Here is a 23202-nt window from a genome sequence, read left to right on the forward strand (position 1 = left end):
AGACTGAAAATGATGTAATAATGTTCAACAACAAAATGGAGAAACAAGATAGTTGGCAAGAAAGGCGAGGAAATCGGCAAGAAAGCTGTTTCGCTTACATTAAATTCGTAATCGTAATCAAATTTTGGATAATTTGATGTATATCTATACTAATATAATAAAGAGGTAATGTTTGTATGTTAGTTTGTATGCAGCAGGTAATCTCCAAAACTACTCATCCGATTTCAAAAATTCTTTCACCAATATTTAGAATGGAACCTCAGGGTGGACATANGTTGAAATAAAGTGATTGAACAAAAATTATTACAAATATTGTAAATAACAGTTCACAAATGCATATATACAGATATTTTTTGAAGGGGGGAAATGGTCTTCACAATTTGAAATCGATCGAACACACAGTATAAACGCGCGCCATCTATTGTAGGATAAATGTACTATGCCAGAAACCTTTGCGTTAAAAAACTTCCCGAAGCTTAATGGCAATCGTACTATGCCAGAAACCTTCGCGAAAGTATATTAAACAACTTCCCAAAGTTTCATGGCAATCGGATAAACGGTGTGGTAATGCATGAAGGGCAGACACACACACACACATTCATTTTTATATATATAGATAACACTAATATAAGATAATTAATTTTAAAAAATCCAACAAAGAGTTACAAAACTTTTCAACAATTCATTAAATTCCAGTTCTGTAAGTAGACATTTCTAAAATATTATTTCACAAAGTTATCACAAAGTTATGGGGAAATAGAAAAGCATAATTCATTACCACAGAGAAAATTTCAGTTCTGAAAAGTATGTCTATTATTTACTGTTTATGGAAGAATATTGTACATTTGAATAGCTATTATATATCTAACAAAATATCAATAGAATCCGTTCATATACAGTATTGTATGAAATGTATTGCAAACATTAAGAAATGAAATTTGTACTAACTTTTGCCAATTTGATCCCATTCAACCAATTTACCATTCCTGTGTCTTTCAATAATACAACTAATCATACTCAAACCCATTATTAAAGAAAACTGCCAGATGCAATTTTTCTAATATTAACAATGTAGTGTTCCCATAAAGAAAGATATCACTGATAACATTTGAACTGTACTGTAAAGAAATTAATTTGTTACTGCGTCCTATGATACTCTACAACTCTCAGTACTCAAAATTCTTGGCATATTTTCTTTTAAGTTAAAGCTACAACCGCATAAAAGTTTAGCAATCTAAATTTAATATAATGGAAGAGCAAACTCTTACATTTCCATATCAGTTACAAATAAGATTTTCCAATTCAGTAATCCATTTTTTTTTCTATATCAATTGAAAATGGATGGACTGTTTATTAGCCTGCACAGATCAATAAAATGAAATAGTAGCACAAGAAGGCAAAGTAATAACTAATAGTTTTTACCTGGAAAACAGTATTTGAAACATCATAGATGTCATGCTCAATGCGTGGTTATAAGCTCAAATTAATGACATAGTAAATGGATATCACCAGTTTGCTGTTAATGGTTAATTAAGAAATGGCATTAGTAACATTTTTAAAGGAAATTAAAAACTTAAAGTATGGTGCAATTATTTTGGTTGAAAAACATTATATTTTTTATTATGAATTGTAGATTGTGGGTATATCATCTAACAATAAGACTAGCATCTTACTAGATGATGACTGACACATCTGTCATTTCACTTTTATTAGTAAAGAGAAAATGCTAAATATTTGAAATTAAATATATTTTAGATTATTTCATATTACAAAATTAGTACATTATAATAGAAAAAGTAAAAGAGCTATTATATAATTTTTTTGGTAAAACTCTTAAAATACTTTAAATGCAGTATATAGGCTATTCTAATCTGTCTGATTAGAAGTCCTTAAAAGATAATATTTTTGTTATTCTTCACCAAATAAAGAAATGACAGAAGCCTAACATAGCTATTCTGAAGATATGTTACAATAGGCATTATGGTTATAATGATGATAATTTGATTCTATATAATTATAGTGACCAAACTATGGTTTGTGAGCTTGCAAACATATTCAATTTCTTTTTATAAACTTGGTACATACTATTTATGCATATATCAATAGTTTTGTAAGTTTCCTGCTATTTTGCAGAAATACAGAGATGTAAGTGTAACTTGCAACTTAACCTCAAACAGGCAACCAAAAGCTTAGGGTACATTTATAAAATCTAAGGAATTAAATGATTGTTTACCTAGTCAGTCATAAAGTAATAGTAAATTAAAGTAGTGATATTTACTATAGAACAGTGATAACTATATTATATATATGCTTAAAATACTAAAAATAGATAATGCAACTCTCAATAGACATTCCAATAGAGAATGCGGTTATCATGCATTTCAGATAGGCAGTTTATGGCTCCTATTGTGAAAGGTTTGGCCAATTTTTATATAATTTTATGATGATGCATATAAAAAAATTTAAGTATCTACTTAAATAATATAGCTAACCTTACATACTTGCTATTACGAGTATTATTAGAATTAAATGATTAATTAACAAATTAATAATTTGTTTCTGTCATACCTAAAAATGTTTCATGCAAAACTGATAAAAGACTTTTTAACTGTAATTATTAATGTAAAGAAACAAAATCACCAAATTGTAAGTAAATAACTTTTTATATACATGAAGAAGAAATATGTACAATATCTAATGAAAATAAGTATAACATCATCCTAAATACCAGTATTTTTCTTCTATTTTTGATAGAAATCCATTATGAAAGTCTGAAGCACTCATTGTTTTTTTTCCAAACAGTTGAATGGATTTAAATCCTACCCAACCATCCTAGAAACATCATATACATGAAAGTATAGAAATTATAGATATGAGCATGTAAAATATAATATTTTACCTTGCATTTGATGGCAAGAACTTTCAAATTTTTATCAAAATAACAAAATCCAGGAGAGACATTTTGATGAATGGACTGCTCCAGATTTACATCAACAAATTCTTTAAATTTTATGGTATTACCTTTCCATTTTGAAACCAATGCAATCTGAAATTACATTCCAAATCATTTTATTCTTAATTTAAAAACATATATATTTTTCCTGATATACTTACAAAATCACTTAGGGCATGATAATGCCTACTGATATCCTGACAAGTCATTTGGTCCCAATTCAAATTACCCATTGAATCATGTATCTTAAAAGCTGAAAACATTCATAAATAAGTCAACAAATAAAATGTAAGTATAAAACATTTTAATAGCTTTCTTTATAAATTACCATGTGTGTTTCCATTTTCTTGCTGAGGTTTTGAATCTCTTAATAAATCTGGTAGATCACAGAGAGCTTGAATCACCTGCAAGAGATTGTTTTATTAATAGTACATTATTAATAAAATACAATAGTAACAATAGTACAATAGTAATTTTCTTTCTGTTTATGAATGACATTTAAAAGTAATACCATTTCTGCAGCTTTCCTGCTGAGTTCTGAATGTAAACTACTTGAAGTAGAATTGGGAACGACTGGAAATATTTCTTGAAGTAAAATCTTCCCTCTATCAAATCTATAAAGATTCAAGTATTATCAATTAATAAAAAAGTTTAAATAAAACTATTAATTTGTTTTGTACTACATCTAAATATCAAGTGACTATTTTGAAATATAAAAATAACTTACTTATTTGGTGAAACTTGCAAAATGGTAATTCCTGTCATCTCATCTCCATTCAAAATTGTGTGGACTATAGGTGCTGCTCCTCTCCATCTTGGCAACAGACTAGGGTGTGCATTTATTATTCCACTTAAAATATTAATGTGTATTTTAATTTTTTGGTTAACAATTTCAAAAAAATATAATACCAAATGAAGGAATTGTAATAACTTCATATTAACTAAAATCAATCAGTAAGATTTCTTTTATTTTATATTCTAAGAGAAATCAATTTCTTATGTTTTATAAATATATACAGGGTGTTTTGAAACTCATGGGCAAAAATTTAAGGGGTGATAGAAAAAAAATCTAAACAAGCAATTTTCACTATACAATGCATGAGCGGAGAGCAAGTGGTGAACCGCTAGACGGCAATGTAATGGGAAGCTTAAAACATGAGTTTTCTTACATATTGTCATTTCTATCGTGGATTTCAGAAGTATGGCGACGTACAGTAATCAGGAAAAGGTGGACATGCATTTTATGTATGGTGTTGTGAACGGGAATGCTCTGGAAGCTGAAAGACTGTACAGGTAGCGTTTCCAGAGAAGACATGTGCCAGGTCAAAAAATGTGTGAATGATTGCATCGTTGCCTGCGCGAAACGGGATCCTTTGTCACCAGCATGCATGATACAGGGCGTGGCAGGTGTGTGTAGATGCCACAAGTTGTAGAGGACATTCTGTAAAGAGATTTAGTAAAATTATTTAGAACCTCCTCTATCTATTTGGTGTTTCATTCTTTCATGTGACAGTAACTGATACCTCCTAGCAGTTCAACGCTTGCTCTCCGCCCATGCATTGTATAGTGAAAATTGCTTGTTTAGATATTTTTTATCATCCCTTAAATTTCTGTCCATGAGTTTCGAAACACCCTGTATATAATAGCACTTTTAATTTTATACATGTAGAACCATTGGCCTGATAGAGGGAAAAAAACCCAGATCTGTAGACAAAATAAGCAAATTTTTCTGATTATTATAGTCAACATGAAATAAGGTCAGCTATATGACTGTTTCAAGATGTCTAAAAACAAAGAAGTGGAGTAGGTATGCCTACAACCCAAGAGTGACTCAGACATCTCTTCTCTTAGCAAACTAAAATTTGGCTTTAAGGTGGCAGGATGCATTAGCTGATTTAGTCATTGCCAGGAGAAGACTACAGTTGATGGTTCATATTATCAACAAAAGATTGTATCAGCTTATGTCAAATCTGCAAAGAAAATATCAGTTTTTCTCTATGTAGGAAATGATGGATTTTATTCAGGATGGCACCTGTTGTCAGCAGAATAAAAACCATCAATGCAAGTGCTGAAGGAAAGCTTTCTTACATTATTAGTGAAAGTTGTTTTGTAATGTTTTATCTGAGTTCTTTAATAAAGTAGTGTTTTATGGATTGCAACATTTAGAGATATACAGTAGAGCGTCGTTTATCCGAAAGCTGGTTATCCGAAACGTCTGTTATCCGAAAGCATTCCAGTCGACAAATTTAAATTTTTGCTAGTGCTGTGGCGCTGCAATCTTCGGCTATTTCTTGGGCTACTCAAATATTTTATGTTTTTGATACTAAATTAATATCTGAAGTATAATTTTTTATTGTTTTTCTATTTTTCAATATATTTATTTTGTTTGTACAAAATAAAAAATAATTTTTAACGATACAATAGTCTTCGTTAGGCTTAACATCGACGAAAATTCAACGCAAAGCAACACGCAACGGAGAAAATTTCAACATGGGATAAATTAATATATTTTTTTGTACATGATTTGTTATCTGAAAAATAAGTTATCCGAACCACCCCAGTGCCCAATTGATTCGGATAAATGACGCTCTACTGTATTTCAATTCATGGATGTAGCAACATAAGGCAGCGTGGACTGTTTCCCACATTAATTAATGCCCAGTCACTCTCTGTCTCTGCCAGCCAGCCCCCAATGCTACCGCCACTGGAATTAAAAATAAACAGCATTAAAAAACATGCTAGTAGTAGTTGAGCACTGGATGAAACAAAAACAAGAACATCAAACTCACATATTAGATAATAACAACTCAAAGCCCGAGAAATATAGAATAAATCACCAAATGATCGCCTGAATATCGGGCTATAATTATTAATTTACTTAAGAGATGGTGCATAACGTCTATCTCTATTGTCAAATTACTTTATACAAATCATTTAATTAGCCATATTATAGCCTGATATTAAGGCGATCGTTTGGTGATTTACTCACATATTAGAGTGATCTATGCCATTTGTGAAAATTGCAACACTGAAGGAATTATCCAATTAGAATAAAATTTTGGTCACACACTATGACTGCACATAGGTGATTAAATTTTTATAACAATTCAGCATTTATGACTTCATAAAATCAGTATCTTGTAAAGCCTCCATGAGCTACAATAAGAGCTGCTACATGTTGTGGCAATGAATTGAAAATGAAAAGGCTTTTGATGGTGTAATGGTGTCCCCAGAATTTCTTGTCAGATAGCTTGTAAGCACATCCATAGTTCATTGGTACTGACTACTGGAGGACTTGATGGATCAGTTGACCTTATCCTGCAAATGTTCTTGATAACGATGTTCAGTAGGTGACATATCTGCTGAATGGGTAGGCCAACAGCCATGAAACAAACAAGAATAAAATTCTGCCTTTTTTTTTTATTGATCATTGTCATATGTATCACTGATTTGCATATGCAAGAACCTGCCATATCAATATAGCACCTCATTGCACAATAATATGTTTCAAGTAATTGTGGGCTAATGCATTTTTAAAGTAGCCTACATACTGATGCTAAGTCTATGCAATCTAGGTGATATGCAGGTGATCCATACTCAGAAATTTCTGGTTACAATCCTGTTGATTATAAGTTTTATAAAGTAGTTGTAAATGAAAATGTTTTCTAATTACTAAAAATGTGTGATTTCTTACGGGCTACAAGCGATACAATTAAGAGAAATGATAACATATATAATTATTTTCTGAAATGTAAACAGCATTCAGCTTTGCATAACAACATAATGAAAAGAATCACTATTTTCATCTTACTGTATACCTGTAATAATGACTGAGAATTGACTTAATATTAATATTAAAAACACTTGCCAAACCAGAAAATCCAGCAGTATAAGATTAATTAAATAAAAATGAACATTTTTGACAAACTTAAGTGGTCATCTTCAGGTTGAAAAGTAATTTAGAAGGTATAACAGAGTTTGAAACAATGTTTGAATATAGCATGGAGTTTAAAAAATCCAAATGTAGCATGATATTATTGGTTCTCTTACATGTGACTGATTATATCAAACTAGGTTTATGGGATGATAAAATAAAGATCATGCATAGGAGAATGTTTCTGCCTCCCTATAATTAATTGCCATGTCTTTAAATGATACCTTGAAAATTTCCAATCTTTCTAGGTGTTTTAAGTTTGACCAATCAGAGCTAAGATTTATATGTATTATTTTATACTCAATAACATATCAACATAAATTACTAAACAGAATATATCGGAAACAGTACTGGTTACATATTGAAGAGTGAAAAGAAGCAAACAAGAGGCAACTAAGGAAACTGCTTGGTCAAGTGGATGAGTTATTTGAAGGTACAAAATATAATGAGTATAAAAGATGCAAAGGAAGTGTATTATAAGAAAGATGGCATGGCAGAAGTAAAAGAGATATGCAGAGAGGAAGAGTGCTGCAGGAATCTGAATTTATCAGATTCCTGCAATTGGTTAACCACCACTGATTTATACAAAAACTTTGAAACATTTAATAGTTCTATCTATGTTTAAAACTATAATACAATACAATAAAAGAGTATACTCATCCATTTAGGATCAGTATACTCTTGTCTGCTTATATATATATATACATACATATTGTCACACACCTTCTGAGAAATGGGTGTGACAATATGTATGTATTTAGGTAAGCCATTAGAGTCATAATGTTTATAGGTTATGTAAACATTAACATAACCTATAAAGATTATGACTCTAATGGCTTATTTTCTTATTTCTAATATAATAATTATATACAAATAGTCTTAAATATTATCTTTAATATAAATAAAATATCAAGCAAATTACTTCTTTTTCTTGTATTATAAAGTAATATAAATTTTTTTAATTACATAAACTACAGTAGTTTCTTGTAGCTAATGTGATGTACTCAATAAAATTTATAATAATTAAATCAAAAAATTTATGTAAAGGTTATCCTGAAATATGGGACTTTTTGAAGTTTTATAAAATGCTCCAAAATGTTAAGAAATATACATTTGAAATTCCTCTAGATTCTTCCAGAACATCCTTACCTCTGCCATTTAATAAATATATATATATTTTAATCTACAGTTGAAGAGAGATCCAAAGAAATTTGATATAAACACATAATAAATAAGCATTATTAAAAATCTTTTCTACAGTGAAGTTCCACATTTAAAATAAGCTCTATGTGCTGAATGTACTTCACAGAATTTATTATAAGCTATAAAAGTTTTATTATTTAAAATGTATGCACATATCAATACCAGAAAAACTTATAGAGCAATCACAAAATTGTTTTTAAATATATACTATATTTATGTCAATTTTAATTTAAATAAATTATAAAATATATGTCTTAACTAGGATAAAACTTTGTATAAAAATTCTCAACAAGACATATTTGAATTTAGTATAATTTATCTTTGTGTTTCTATTCTGTTTTTCAAATATCAATATGTAACCAGTTCAAACACTTATTCTCTAGGAATTATCATATCCACAGACTCCAAAAATACTATCCAATCAACAACTTTATTTTACCCATATTAAATATTATGGGGTAAAATAAAGTTGTTGATAGTATAGTATTTTTGGAGTCTGTGGATATGATAATTCCTAGAGAATAACAGTGTTTGAACTGGTTACATATTGATATGAATTTGTTATATCAAAGAAATTGTTAAAATTCTTTATTGAAGTTTTAATTGTATTTTATTGTATTGTATTATAGATTTAAACATAGACAGAACTATTAAATATTTCAAAGTTTTTGTATAAATCAGTGGTTGTTTACCAAGGATTCATGGGCTTGAAAGGGTAAAAAATCAACTTTAACTTTCCTGTATTTTAATGTATGGAATTGTTAATTATTAGGTTAAGAAAAAAGCACTTGTATTGCTATGTCATATGTTTTTTATTTTCATAAATGTATTTCTATGTGACTGATTTCTTTTGTAATTTTATTTTATGCATTTAAAAATATTATTCTGAGAAGGGATCCATAACCTCCACCTGGCTGAACAACAAAGGTTAAGAACCTCTGATATAAACAAAAGCTTTAAGAAAATATTAATTTAGACATTCTATAGATTTAGCTAATAGATTCATAACAAAACATAAAATTATCACTTCAAATGTCAGTAGCACAGCCAAAATTTTAGCAAGGGGTTGACACTGAAAATATTTAGCAGTAACAAATGTTGTTTGAATAAAATTGTAATACAAAAGTATAAGGTTTAAGTTATTAGTTTCATGAAAGGAAAAAAATATTTTATTCTTACTAAATATTCAAAAACTGCAAGTTATGTGGTTTAAATTTATACTTATAAGGTGACTTGCTTAGGTTTACTTTTACACTTACACATACAAATTTCAATTACTAAGAAAAAAAAAATGAATATTAGTAATAAGAGGTGCAATTGCACTCTTGTATTCCCTGACTGCACCACTGTCAAAAGTGATGATAAAACTATTATTCAAAATAAATATTTAATTTTGTAAAATTAAATATTATACAAATATATGCTTACTTACTAAGTACATGCATTAATTGATTTGGTCTGAATTAAATGTCCAAATGATACTACTACTCCAACATGATAAACTCCTTCTGGCAATACGTAAGGCCAATATTTTATATTTAGCTTGGCTTCAGTGGCATATTTGTTTATAATATTCTTTCCCTAAATTAAACATCAAAATATTATTAAAAGAAAATATTAAATAAAAATTATGATAAATACCTACCAAGGGGCAAATCACATCTAAACTTTCTACAACATGTGGTTTGTTTGCTCCCAATCTAACAAAGATAAAAAAATTATTCAAATTAATGGATTATTTATTGAATAAATATCAAAATAAGTATCATTTACAAATGAGTATTAAATATATCAATAAACAGAATTCATATTTTATAATTTGTAAGTGTTCTATCCACAATTCCCATTGTAAAAAAGTCTCAATCTCACATCATAAAATTCACATTTAAAAAAATGCCACAATCATATTATTCTATTAAATCAACTTTAAAGTTCAATGTTAGATGCAGAACTAGTAGACACAATTAAGGGATTAAAAAAACGTATAACGATATGCTAAATGTTGTGCAATCATTTAAGTTAAAATAGCATAATTTTGATATCAAAAGAAGCAATGATTCTTCTATATTTCTCAATGATCCATCAGACCTATAGTAACCTAGGTTAGTATTGACACAAACCTAGGTTACTTTTAGTGGAAATATTCAACTATTATTTTTCCTCTACAAAACAGTTTAATTAGGCTGACCATAACAATTACAATTCAACCAGGAACACATTTGAGAATCAGTGAAAATGGGGTTTAAAACTGATTGAACTTTGGTATTTTTTAAAATTTATTTATTTATTGATCTATAAACTGGTATTATATTGATGTGTTAATAAAATAGCTGTATTCAAAGGTGATTCTGAAATCACTCATTAAAAGCAAACAAAACTGGGGACAGGTCATGGAAATCAGGGACATCTGGTCACCCTAGTTTAATTTACTTAACTATCAAAATACTTATCCTATGATTGGACTAAAGCAGTATGAATTTGGAATTTAAAATCTTCTTTCTACTTTCTTAAAATTTTATACAGATCTTAATTTCAATTTAAATACCTTTTTTTAAATTCTATTTTTAAAAATTTTAAATCTTTATTGACCTATTACATTTAAAATGGAAATAATGACTAATGACAATTAAAAAAGAAGCATAGAAAAGCTTTTCACCATTAATTTTTAAAAATAGTGTAAAAAGAAAATGATTAAAATTTAAGAATTAACATGTAATATTAAAGAATAAATTATAAAATAACTAAGAATGAACAGTTTCACACTCAGAAGGGGTCCTGACACTCTCCAAAAAGAGAAATGAGACTTACAAACTTAGAATTTATATTGTGTCGTCTTCTATTTCCACACTACTTATGAATTAGCAGTCAAGTGAGGTGGGAATTTTATTGAATTTCGCATTAAAAATCTTTTTATACGTTTAACTCGGTTCCCCCAATAATAAATCCTGAGTACGCCACCGAGAATGAATACCTGTTTCCATTCAGAACTTTCAAAGTTTCCAACGAGAAACTGTCACTTCCATAAAAAGCTACTTTCCAAGGTGGACATGCTTTATGGATAAATCTGATTTTAATGTGAAAGTTATAAAACTTGAGAAATAAAGGGATTTTATCGATACAACTAATTACATTCTTTCGATTTACTAAAACACAATACATTTTATAAATCCTATTTTAACTGACAGTTTCATCTGAAGAGTAAACTAATAAAACGTGTCAATCATCCATTTCACACGTGTTTAAAATTTGTTATATTCCATGTCGCGAATCACGTGTTAATCAACCAGTTGTTATTTGAATTTTAACATTTGAGAAATGCGCCCAAATTTCGCCAAAACTTTAAAAGAATATTTTAAATAATTAAAATAATTTAGTTTTATATTTAACACGAATATTTTATCCATAATTTTATTAACAAAATTTAAATTAATTTTAAACTATGTTATTAAAAAGTAAACAATATTATATAAAGCATCTTTTTATGGATTCTTTCCGCCCTTTAAGCACTAGGAAATCGTTATTAAGTGTATTATTAGTTTGGCTAGGCCCAATTTATAAAGAACGAGGTCCGATAAACACGGGAAAGACCATCCCCGAAAAATTCCTGGAGTATTTCGACCCCGAAGTCTCCCACAGTGGAAGGCTGCCACTTTAACCGTTCGACCATCAGACCGTGTAAAAAGATGCAAAGTCAACAGGAATGCAAAGCAACTGAGACTTTTGAGACTAAACTTACTATTACTATTAATTAAACTTTACGACGGTACGATGGTCGAGCGGTTATGATGTCTACAGCTCTGGAAGACTCAGAAACGATTCCAGACGAGTCAAAATATCCCAGGAGTTTCTCAGATGTTGTTTTATCTGGTTATAGCAACGGCGACACGTGAGCGATCTACCGAGGAGAGTGCCTCCGAGGGACTTCTATGGGAAAATGACATCTATTTAGGTATTACAAAAGTGAAGAAAACGCAAAAAACTCCACTTTCATTAGAGAAGCTTCAACCCACGAATTATCCTTCGAAAATTGCCCGAAATTCTTTTGAATAAGTCGATAAATATCTTTTTTAAATAAATATTATAAAGGTTTTTCAATTTTTTAAACTTTATCCAGTTTGATGTTGCATTAATGCGCGAAATGTGCAATCCCAACGGCGGCCGAGGAATCTTTCCGAAAAGCGAAATAATACTGGGAAAAATAAATCGAAATCTTATGAATTTCATTTATTTCACCCCATGGCCAAAAATGGACGAAAAAGATATTTATGAACTTATTCAAACGAATATCAGGCAATTTTCGGAGATGGTAAAGCCTCCAGACGTAGAATTAAAGATCGTCTTTTACCTCTCTACGGTGGACATTCTGCATCATATAAACGCAGAAGATAATTTATTTATCGAATTCCGAACACAAGAAAATGATTGAAGCAAAATTTTAAAAAAGAAAAATTAAAAATTATTTAATTAAAAAAATAAATAAAATTGATTGTTTTTAATTAATTTTTACGTAATTCGAACATTGTTGACGCGTCTTTTAACGTTTGTTCGAAATTCGTCACACATGACGATTCGCAGTTCGATTGTGTTTCTAGTTCCGGTTGGACGTGCTTTTCTTTCGCTCGTGAATTGTGTGCTTTTTTTTGCTGTTTGCGGACTTTTCGGAAGAAGATTAAAGATTTTTTAGGTAAATCTTAGTCCATATTGACCCTAGACGTAAGAATTTATATAATATTACTTAGAGAATCGGTCCCAGAAGACATCTCGGCCCATCGTTCGATGATCGGCCGTTTTCGTTTTCGATTAGAATCTTTTAAATTTAATTAAAAAGGGAACTGCGGTGAGAATTTTTCTTTTCTCCGAAGAATATAAGGTTAAATGTAAGCTTTTCTTTTCACTCAACTAATTGCAAATTTTCTTTTTTACAGAATGGAGATGGAGTGGCTCCGGAGGAGATTCCGACGGAGGAACGCGGTGGCGCCGGAGGAAGGGAGTTCCTCGGACGGCTCTGACGAGACGTTCGAGGACCCGGGGCTCGACTGCGTCTCTGCCGAATCGATTAGTATGGCGTCGTTTGAGACCGTCGAGCGAGAGGCAGCGGGTGGTAACGACCTTCCCCGAGTGCGTGTGGTGTGGCACTCTCCCGGAGGCGGGAGAGTTCTGAGTCCATTCCACTTGGCCAAGGTCGTCAGGGGTCAGTCGGCCACAGGCCTTGTTGTGGAAGATGTAGGGAGTGATGTCTCGTCCGAGTCTTCTTCTTGGAGTACGATATCGCTCCCTCTTGTCGGGAGTTCTGCCTCTTTGTCCGTGACGGGGATGCCATCGCTTTCCGGAAGTCCGAACGGGGAGGAATCGGAGGAGAGTGCCGTCGGAGTCGAGGGACCGTGGTGTCTGCGGTTCTGTTGCTGAGGGTGGCTGCGGTTCCTTTGGCCTAAGCGGTGATCCTCTTCGATTTTTCCCAATTCGTCCTTCTTCACTCGGATGGGACATTCTTACCGGATTCGACACTTTTCACCCGGACTCGACACCTTTTCCCGGACATGACCGTCTCTTACCAGGATGCGACCCCACGGACTTGTCTGCCGAACGTGACACTCGGTCGACGACGACGGATTTGACTCCCGATTGTGACGACGCAGACGTGACACAATCGGGTTTTTTTTCACCGGACGCGACATTCGGCCGACCTTTCTTCCTAAACAGGCATTATGAGGATTGAGCTTTCGGTTAGGTTAGGTTAGGCTAGGTTAAGTCCTTTGCTCTTCTCATGACACTGTTCGGGAAAAAAGATTGTCTGATAAAGGTAGTTATGTTGACCTTAGATAATAAATGAATGAACTTCTCGCTTTCTCACTGTCTTTGTGTTTTGTAGGAACATTTGGGAGGGAGAATCTCCCTCCCCAAGTTTACCACGAAGAGGATGACTTGGCCATTCATCATACAAGTGAATATTTTCCGAAATTTCCGATAGTAAGAACTCTAGTTTAATTTTTTCACACATCTTATTCTCGTATCGTAATTTACTGTTTTTCTGTTTCTAGACATGCCGAAGATGTTCTTGGACATCACACAAATATATACACACACACACGGACATAACATCATTGTACATGAAGGTATATACACCGTTTAATCTTTACTCGAATTCTCGCACTCACGCACTTACACGTCAAGCGCCTGGTTCTCTGTAATTCGACACAATGAAACAACCCGAACACTCGCTTCCCACAAATCCAACCCCTGGGTCCTCGTCCCGGAAAGTGGAAACGCCAATTTTAAAGACTAAAAGCTTTAAATTGGCGGCCGAAGGGGCTGTGGTAATCACAATTTGCATCGATCAAGAAACAAAATTTTTTCCATAAAAAGCGATGTCTAAGAAATTTTGATGTGGATCTCATTAAAACTTACATTTAAGAGAATAAAAATTTTGGAACTTGACTGGTAATTCGCTAATTTTGACAGCATCTTCTAATTAAACAGTATATAGATTACATTTATCAATGTATTTGTTTTCACTTTTCTCGTCTAGTTGTAAATAAATTGAGTTGTCGTTTGAGAAGGAATACGTGGAATGCCATTTGTTGGAACTACTGTTAAAAAGAACAGATTCAGAAGTAAATTTTGATAAACAATCACTTTTCGACGAATTTGTTTCGCTCATTTCAGACTTTTTCTTGTGCAGATGTTCTGCCTGTATAATTTCATTCACATCCACAGAGGGTTGTAACTAAAATGTAAAATTATATCATAGTTTTTTTTTGTTAATTGTAATATATAATATTTCACAGTAAAATGATACGTGTCTCAATTTTATTTTGATGTCTCGATATTCTCCCAAATTTAAATTTGTCAATAAATTTGAATGAACGCAAGGCTCATTTACATCAGAAATGCCGGTGAAAACGACGTGCAGACTGACAAAAGTTGGTACGAAGTGGTTGTAGATACAGCAATGCTGCATACACTTGTTTCTATATGAAGAGGTTTAACTGCTGATATCTTTTCTATTTGCACGTAGTTAATTATCGGCTTTTTATTTTTGCTGAGATGTTAATGTCGGAAAATTTATTCATGTAGTCATACATTTCTTCTGTTAGGACTTTCATGTTTTTACAGCAGTAATGCGTGAAGTTCTATTTTCAACAATACGTTCGGAAGATGTTTTACCTTTAGAGACATTGAAAAGAAGATAACAAAATTCTGTATATGATGTGCGTGTTTCGTGTTTTGATCTGTATTTTGCGTTATATTTCATAACCCCTTTGACTTATAATTTTAAAATTTGGCTGGAATACTTCTATTTATGAGACATTGGTGCTTTTACACACTGAAGATTGCAAGTCAAGAGGGAGGTACAGGCAATAGAAGCTCGTATCTAGAGTGTGGTGAGACGTTGAAAATGAACTCATATGAGTTTTTAGGTAATTAAAACAAATATTATTGACTTTACAAGTTTTAAACACCCCTACCAAAAGTAAGGCTTAAAGCCTTTTAGTGTGCTGGAAAAGTCATACAAAAGCTATTGCCAGCTTTGTTTTTCTTAATTAAGTTTTATCATGTGACTTTTATAATTTCATGGGACATTTATAAGAAAGTATCGTTTCCCAGTTCTTATCTCTGTAATAATACAATTACAATAATACGATATTCCTAATTATGAATGGCAAATATTCTTACTTTTCTTTTGTAGATTTGAATAAGTAAATGACATACAATTTTTCTAACCTGTATAAATTTACTAAATCAAATAACATATGTCAAAACTAACTAACTGATATTTTCTATTGAACATTTTTTCAGAACCTTATAAACATTTTGTTTATTTTCTTTATAGAAAGGTTCCATATTTGATAAATCTCCTGTAACACATACCATATGCCACAGCGTTACGGGATGATGAGATAGTAGTTTAAATACTAATCATATAAATACTAATGTAATACATATGTATTGCCGAGGAATAAAGGAATTCCCATAGTCAAAATAGCTTATAACACTTATAAGATCTCTTTATTGAGGAATGAGAAAAATATTTTCGAATATCAACTAGAGATGGCACTGCAAACTTACATTGTTTAACCTACTTATTGCAATTCAGCTTAACATTAAATTGGATGAAATTTAAGTTTTTTTTTTAAAATGTTCATAAATTTATTTATTTTTTCGTTGTTTATATTCATTTTAATACAAAATTAGATTTTATTTGAACATAACCCCAACATGGGGAGTGATAGAGCTCATTCCTTTGAGGCACGACGTAAAGATTGGGGAGGCGAGGATTATGATTACTTATCCCAGAAGCTCATAGATAAAACTTACACTAAAGATCTGTAGTTAATTACAATTGATTATTTAGGCTGTGAGAAATGTAGGCCTATGCATTTCAGCTCAAAATTCAGTAATTGTCCTCATCAAAGTTGAGAGGAAATGACTCTATTCCGCTCATAAACTCTAAGTACATTACTGAATACTCACATCTTTAATAAATATACCATAAAGAGAAATGTGATAAAATTAATTTTAATTAATTATTTGAAGTTTACGTATAGACAGATAAACAGATGAATATAATCCGTTTTGTATGAGTGATGAGCAGTTAATTTCGGGCTAACGTCTCGATTAACCGTTGTCTTTGTTTTTCCCGTAAATTATTGATAAATTAAATTATTTTATTTATTTATTACTATTTACAAAAGTCTATAGTGATGGAATGAATTGCACCTTGCACATTGGTCGTGGTTTCACGCCTCATTAATGAGCTGATCATGTGGAATTTCCTTGTTTTCTTTACTTTTCTAGCCTGTCAGTAGCGGTTAGTTTCCCATAAAAGTTCTACCGGGAGGTACTCTCCCCTTGAATTATTTAATATTTCAGTTGTTATTGTATTGGATTGACGAGATGTGCTAATGCAACACGCGAGCGATCTGCAAAGATTTTGTATTAATATAAAGTGATATCGAATAATTATAAATAACAAAATAATATATTAATTAATTACATTAACACTTTACCAAAAGATATAAAATGCATTTGCTTCAAGACATTAAAACCTCTTTTTTTATTTCATTAATAATAGCATCAAGCAAAAATCTCTAAATGTAAGCAAAATTTTCACACGCTTTAGTTTATTCTTTATTATATTTTAAGGCGTTTCTTTCTATATTTTGTCATAAGATCTCAAATTTGAAGAATGTTTTTTAGAAAAAACATTTTTTAAAGAAAATAATCTATCTTAGTATTTTATGGCTGAAATATAGACCAAAAAATAAATAAATAAAGAATAAAATGAAATTTCTTTCTTTGTTCTGTACAGGCCAATGTGATTTTTCACTTTGATTTAAATCTATGCCTTTCTTTTTAGTTTTAGAAATTCTTTGTTTTTTTTCTAATTTATTATATAATATTGAACTTGAATTTTCCTCATTGCTTATCGGAAAATTTTAAGACAGATATTTTGAACCTTGTTTTTCGTATTTCGGTAGCACGTTGCAGATAAAACTGTTTACCATTGTATAATTATAGTACTGAAGCCTCGTAAATCAAATTTATTTTCGGGACCACACCCTTATTTTTTCCTTCAACAAAATTTTATTCCTATAAAATATACCTCTTATGTCATCTACACTTCTAGTACTTAAAATTTATCAAATGAAAATCGCAAATTCCCTTAGACAATGTAATAATTCTCATTTTAATTGACACTTCTGAATAAAGACCACTGATTAAAAGACTTTTAAAATACTTAAACAACATAAATCTTAAGATATTTTGGTAGAAATAACTTCTTTTAATTGAAATGATTTATAATAATTGATTCTTTTTATAGTATTACAATTATTTCAATTCTTTTGATATTATCAAAATCATTTATAACTAATTACTTTATATTACATTTGATAATTGTTTTGTAAATAATTAAGTCTGCTATAAAAATATTTCGATTAGAAGATAACAATTCACACTTTCTTCATTTATTTTGCTTGATTTATGGGAGATTAATGCTTTGCATTTTAATCTAACATTAAAATCTATAACCTTTTAAAAGAGTGATCATAATTAAAGTGTAGGTGTTCAAGACTCCTTAGAGAAGGGAAAAAATCTAGGCCAAATTTAAATTAATTCATTTGTTATTTAGAGTGTTTTTCGAAAAAAAATTTTACTTCAAAATTCAACCGTTGTGGTGAAATTAGGCGCTGATATCCTCTTAATGCAATAACAATGCCAACTCGGCACATCTGTAATTGAAATAAAATTATTGCACTTTGTTTCGTTAGAAAATGTACGTAATGTTCATGTTACTGGACATTAGCGTCAAATTTCACCCTGGTGACTGAATTTTGAAGTAAATTTTCTCGAAAATCCAAACTGCAAAACTTTATACAGTATATGTATCAAATTTAGTTGAGATTTGCCTAATAGTTCTTTCTATAGAGAGCTCTAAACATCCATTCATTAATTATATTCTTGAAAAATTATTCATAAATTGTATTTATAACAAATGATATATTTCTAGTCAGATATTTTATTTTTTTTTTACACGTGAGACTGTATTACGTAAGCATATGTGTTTTTTCATAGAGGTATTTTTATAAACTATTTAAAGACAGCAAAATATAGTACACCAATTTATATAATACACGTAATATAGGCCTCTATGTTTATTAATGGAAAATCCGGCAGTGATATTAATGTCTTTTATAATTTAAATCTTCTATAATTATTTTTTTAAATATTTTAAATACCTAATATAAAATACATGTAATTTTGTCCTATAAAATACAATATAAATAAATTTTTTAAGTAAATTTACGTAATAAATATAAGTTTTATATAATTTTTTAACATATTTCTTTTACGGTCGAACCTCAAATAACGGCCACCTTCCAACAACGGTCACCTGTAAAAAACGACCATTCAAAAACTTTGTTACGAACAAAACTGTATATAAAATAACCTCCTAACAATGGCCATATTTTATGTTTTTGTCGGATTTCATCTATCTAATTTCGTTCTCGAGATTAAGGAAAGACAGACGGATGGCAGTGAAGATTTATGGGTCTACAATTTTTTTCAAATTGCAGCCCAACAATAAATAAATCATATTCATAATCTTGCTGAATTCATTTTATGCAATACAACGTGAGCTTTCACATGACACATGGAAATATAGGGGAGATCGGGGCAAGATCGGCATGTTAAGCTTTACTTAAATTTTGTGTAATAAATACTGCTGTAAACTGAAAAAAAAGCTTTGCATATTGTCTATTGGAATGTTACCTTACTATAGAACTGGTTAAAATCAGTTTGGAAATAAAAATAATTAAAATAATTACAACTTTACAAGAAGAGAGAAATTGACGAAGTTGCCCCGGGTATAGGGGCAAGATCGGCAACTTCTCTCTTTTTGTAAAGTTGTAATTATTTTAATTATTTTTATTAAAGTTGCCCCTGGTATAGGGGCAACAGTAATGGGGCAAGATAGGCACGTATATAAAATTATGTTATTAACAATGTATAAGTTGGAATTCACTATTAAAACAAAGAAATACAAATCCAACACCCATTTAATATTATTACAACGAAATGCAAGTTCAAAGACATATATACATGAATAACAAATGCAAACATGTTTTCATTTATCATCTGTTTGATTTTTATCCTTTGCTTCTAATGTGGCTTTATGTTGCCGATCTTACCCCGCTAGTCATGATTTCGAAACATTAAGTACAACCCTGAGAACAGAATGCCAAGCCACGATCTGGCCACGTGAATAAGTTGAAGTTACATCCTTCTAACAGGAAAAGTAACTTTCGTTATCATGGAATTATAACAAAACCTGCCAATTCAATATAAATGGAAAAAAAATATTATATGGAATTGAACGAAAATGAAAATTTGCTTGATAATTCAACTACGCTTGTTGGAGAACAATAAAAACACTACACTCAACAAGCCACCAATAAAACTCAACTGCCTAACCTATAACCAAAGTCTCCTTTTAATTTGTTTTTTAAAAAAAGCGCTTGACAAACTTGCCCCGCATGCCGAAGTTGCCCCGATCTCCCCTACGTTGAAAGAGAGATAGATGGGTGACATGGTAAAGTCCTCAGCCTGTTGTTATGAGATAATCCGAGTCAGGAACCTCATAAATTTTTTGTTGGTGGTTTACTGGGATAAGTTGTGCCACGTTTCTCACCACCCTGCCTCCTATTGTGGGCCTAGCCGAACCCATAATTGATGTGATTAAAAAGATACACTCAGTGCTCGAAGGAGGAAAGAGTAAAAAACTGACTAATATTATAAAAATACATTCAAGATTGCTTACAAATTCTAAATATTTCTGTAATAATCAAACTTGAATTTACTAGAATCAATACATTTGGAAGTTAAAGTAGTAAAGACGACAGCTAACCGTACTGTAATTATCTTTTAGCACTAATATAAGTTTAAAGTTAATTATTTATGCCTTTAGCTCTTGCATTTTTGGCATTTAACAATTTTTCAGATAGGCTTTTTAAAATAAAATTAAAAAAAAAATTCTGATGTAAATTTTCTAATTCTTAATGAATTTTTTAATATTTTCTATCGATAAATAGAAGAATTTAGTTTTTCTTCCTGAAATCTTATAAAAATATTATTNCGATTCGCAGTTCGATTGTGTTTCTAGTTCCGGTTGGACGTGCTTTTCTTTCGCTCGTGAATTGTGTGCTTTTTTTTTTTTGCTGTTTGCGGACTTTTCGAAAGAAGATTAAAGATTCTTTAGGTAAATCTTAGTCCATATTGACCCTAGACGTAAGAATTTATATAATATTACTTAGAGAATCGGTCCCAGAAGACATCTCGGCCCATCGTTCGATGATCGGCCGTTTTCGTTTTCGATTAGAATCTTTTAAATTTAATTAAAAAGGGAACTGCGGTGAGAATTTTTCTTTTCTCCGAAGAATATAAGGTTAAATGTAAGCTTTTCTTTTCACTCAACTAATTGCAAATTTTCTTTTTTACAGAATGGAGATGGAGTGGCTCCGGAGGAGATTCCGACGGAGGAACGCGGTGGCGCCGGAGGAAGGGAGTTCCTCGGACGGCTCTGACGAGACGTTCGAGGACCCGGGGCTCGACTGCGTCTCTGCCGAATCGATTAGTATGGCGTCGTTTGAGACCGTCGAGCGAGAGGCAGCGGGTGGTAACGACCTTCCCCGAGTGCGTGTGGTGTGGCACTCTCCCGGAGGCGGGAGAGTTCTGAGTCCATTCCACTTGGCCAAGGTCGTCAGGGGTCAGTCGGCCACAGGCCTTGTTGTGGAAGATGTAGGGAGTGATGTCTCGTCCGAGTCTTCTTCTTGGAGTACGATATCGCTCCCTCTTGTCGGGAGTTCTGCCTCTTTGTCCGTGACGGGGATGCCATCGCTTTCCGGAAGTCCGAACGGGGAGGAATCGGAGGAGAGTGCCGTCGGAGTCGAGGGACCGTGGTGTCTGCGGTTCTGTTGCTGAGGGTGGCTGCGGTTCCTTTGGCCTAAGCGGTGATCCTCTTCGATTTTTCCCAATTCGTCCTTCTTCACTCGGATGGGACATTCTTACCGGATTCGACACTTTTCACCCGGACTCGACACCTTTTCCCGGACATGACCGTCTCTTACCAGGATGCGACCCCACGGACTTGTCTGCCGAACGTGACACTCGGTCGACGACGACGGATTTGACTCCCGATTGTGACGACGCAGACGTGACACAATCGGGTTTTTTTTCACCGGACGCGACATTCGGCCGACCTTTCTTCCTAAACAGGCATTATGAGGATTGAGCTTTCGGTTAGGTTAGGTTAGGCTAGGTTAAGTCCTTTGCTCTTCTCATGACACTGTTCGGGAAAAAAGATTGTCTGATAAAGGTAGTTATGTTGACCTTAGATAATAAATGAATGAACTTCTCGCTTTCTCACTGTCTTTGTGTTTTGTAGGAACATTTGGGAGGGAGAATCTCCCTCCCCAAGTTTACCACGAAGAGGATGACTTGGCCATTCATCATACAAGTGAATATTTTCCGAAATTTCCGATAGTAAGAACTCTAGTTTAATTTTTTCACACATCTTATTCTCGTATCGTAATTTACTGTTTTTCTGTTTCTAGACATGCCGAAGATGTTCTTGGACATCACACAAATATATACACACACACACGGACATAACATCATTGTACATGAAGGTATATACACCGTTTAATCTTTACTCGAATTCTCGCACTCACGCACTTACACGTCAAGCGCCTGGTTCTCTGTAATTCGACACAATGAAACAACCCGAACACTCGCTTCCCACAAATCCAACCCCTGGGTCCTCGTCCCGGAAAGTGGAAACGCCAATTTTAAAGACTAAAAGCTTTAAATTGGCGGCCGAAGGGGCTGTTGTAATCACAATTTGCATCGATCAAGAAACAAAATTTTTTCCATAAAAAGCGATGTCTAAGAAATTTTGATGTGGATCTCATTAAAACTTACATTTAAGAGAATAAAAATTTTGGAACTTGACTGGTAATTCGCTAATTTTGACAGCATCTTCTAATTAAACAGTATATAGATTACATTTATCAATGTATTTGTTTTCACTTTTCTCGTCTAGTTGTAAATAAATTGAGTTGTCGTTTGAGAAGGAATACGTGGAATGCCATTTGTTGGAACTACTGTTAAAAAGAACAGATTCAGAAGTAAATTTTGATAAACAATCACTTTTCGACGAATTTGTTTCGCTCATTTCAGACTTTTTCTTGTGCAGATGTTCTGCCTGTATAATTTCATTCACATCCACAGAGGGTTGTAACTAAAATGTAAAATTATATCATAGTTTTTTTTTGTTAATTGTAATATATAATATTTCACAGTAAAATGATACGTGTCTCAATTTTATTTTGATGTCTCGATATTCTCCCAAATTTAAATTTGTCAATAAATTTGAATGAACGCAAGGCTCATTTACATCAGAAATGCCGGTGAAAACGACGTGCAGACTGACAAAAGTTGGTACGAAGTGGTTGTAGATACAGCAATGCTGCATACACTTGTTTCTATATGAAGAGGTTTAACTGCTGATATCTTTTCTATTTGCACGTAGTTAATTATCGGCTTTTTATTT

At 31.9% G+C, this 23202-nt stretch overlaps 1 protein-coding gene and 2 long non-coding RNA genes across 5 annotated transcripts; 2 read left to right on the top strand and 1 right to left on the bottom strand.

Annotated features, from left to right (window-relative positions):
* Window positions 1–1446: 1446 nt before the first annotated feature.
* On the bottom strand, window positions 1447–12539 carry LOC111620762 (methionyl-tRNA formyltransferase, mitochondrial-like). Of its 3 annotated transcripts, none has more exons than XM_023362760.1 (10): window positions 11062–11350; window positions 9736–9790; window positions 9523–9671; window positions 3681–3779; window positions 3465–3567; window positions 3282–3357; window positions 3115–3206; window positions 2900–3046; window positions 2729–2832; window positions 1447–1516 (listed from the first exon to the last, which is right to left on the bottom strand). In XM_023362760.1, the coding sequence occupies exons 1-10, from the start codon at window positions 11247–11249 to the stop codon at window positions 1471–1473; spliced, it is 1059 nt and encodes a 352-aa protein (XP_023218528.1). In that variant the 5' UTR covers window positions 11250–11350; the 3' UTR covers window positions 1447–1470. The 3 variants fall into 3 exon arrangements, with proteins under 3 accessions (XP_023218528.1, XP_023218529.1, XP_023218527.1); XM_023362761.1 differs by lacking the exon at window positions 11062–11350 and adding an exon at window positions 12436–12539 and having other exon boundaries at window positions 1452–1516; window positions 3681–3803; XM_023362759.1 differs by having other exon boundaries at window positions 1453–1516; window positions 3681–3803.
* Window positions 12540–12786: 247 nt separating this feature from the next.
* LOC111620751 lies at window positions 12787–15029 on the top strand. Its single transcript, XR_002755958.1, has 4 exons — window positions 12787–12927; window positions 13016–14057; window positions 14129–14528; window positions 14617–15029. It is a non-coding gene; the product is annotated as an uncharacterized LOC111620751 (long non-coding RNA).
* A 5743-nt stretch (window positions 15030–20772) lies between these two features.
* Window positions 20773–22466, top strand: LOC111620753. Its single transcript, XR_002755959.1, has 3 exons — window positions 20773–21003; window positions 21092–22133; window positions 22205–22466. It is a non-coding gene; the product is annotated as an uncharacterized LOC111620753 (long non-coding RNA).
* Window positions 22467–23202: the final 736 nt, after the last annotated feature.

This window comes from Centruroides sculpturatus, unplaced genomic scaffold (assembly GCF_000671375.1).
Source record: "Centruroides sculpturatus isolate CEXI.00-Female unplaced genomic scaffold, Cexi_2.0 scaffold204, whole genome shotgun sequence".
Lineage (NCBI taxonomy): Eukaryota > Metazoa > Arthropoda > Arachnida > Scorpiones > Buthidae > Centruroides > Centruroides sculpturatus.

Bases quoted from the DNA above. Each gene is read 5' to 3' on its own strand.
- LOC111620762 (XM_023362759.1), bottom strand. From the start codon at position 11,249: ATGTATTGTGTTTTAGTAAATCGAAAGAATGTAATTAGTTGTATCGAT. The intron at 9,791-11,061 runs GTATTCATTCTC...TATCTTTGTTAG, and splicing joins AAAGTTCTGAATGGAAACAG to ATTGGGAGCAAACAAACCAC. The intron at 2,833-2,899 runs GTAAAATATTAT...TGATGTTTCTAG, and splicing joins TTCTTGCCATCAAATGCAAG to GATGGTTGGGTAGGATTTAA.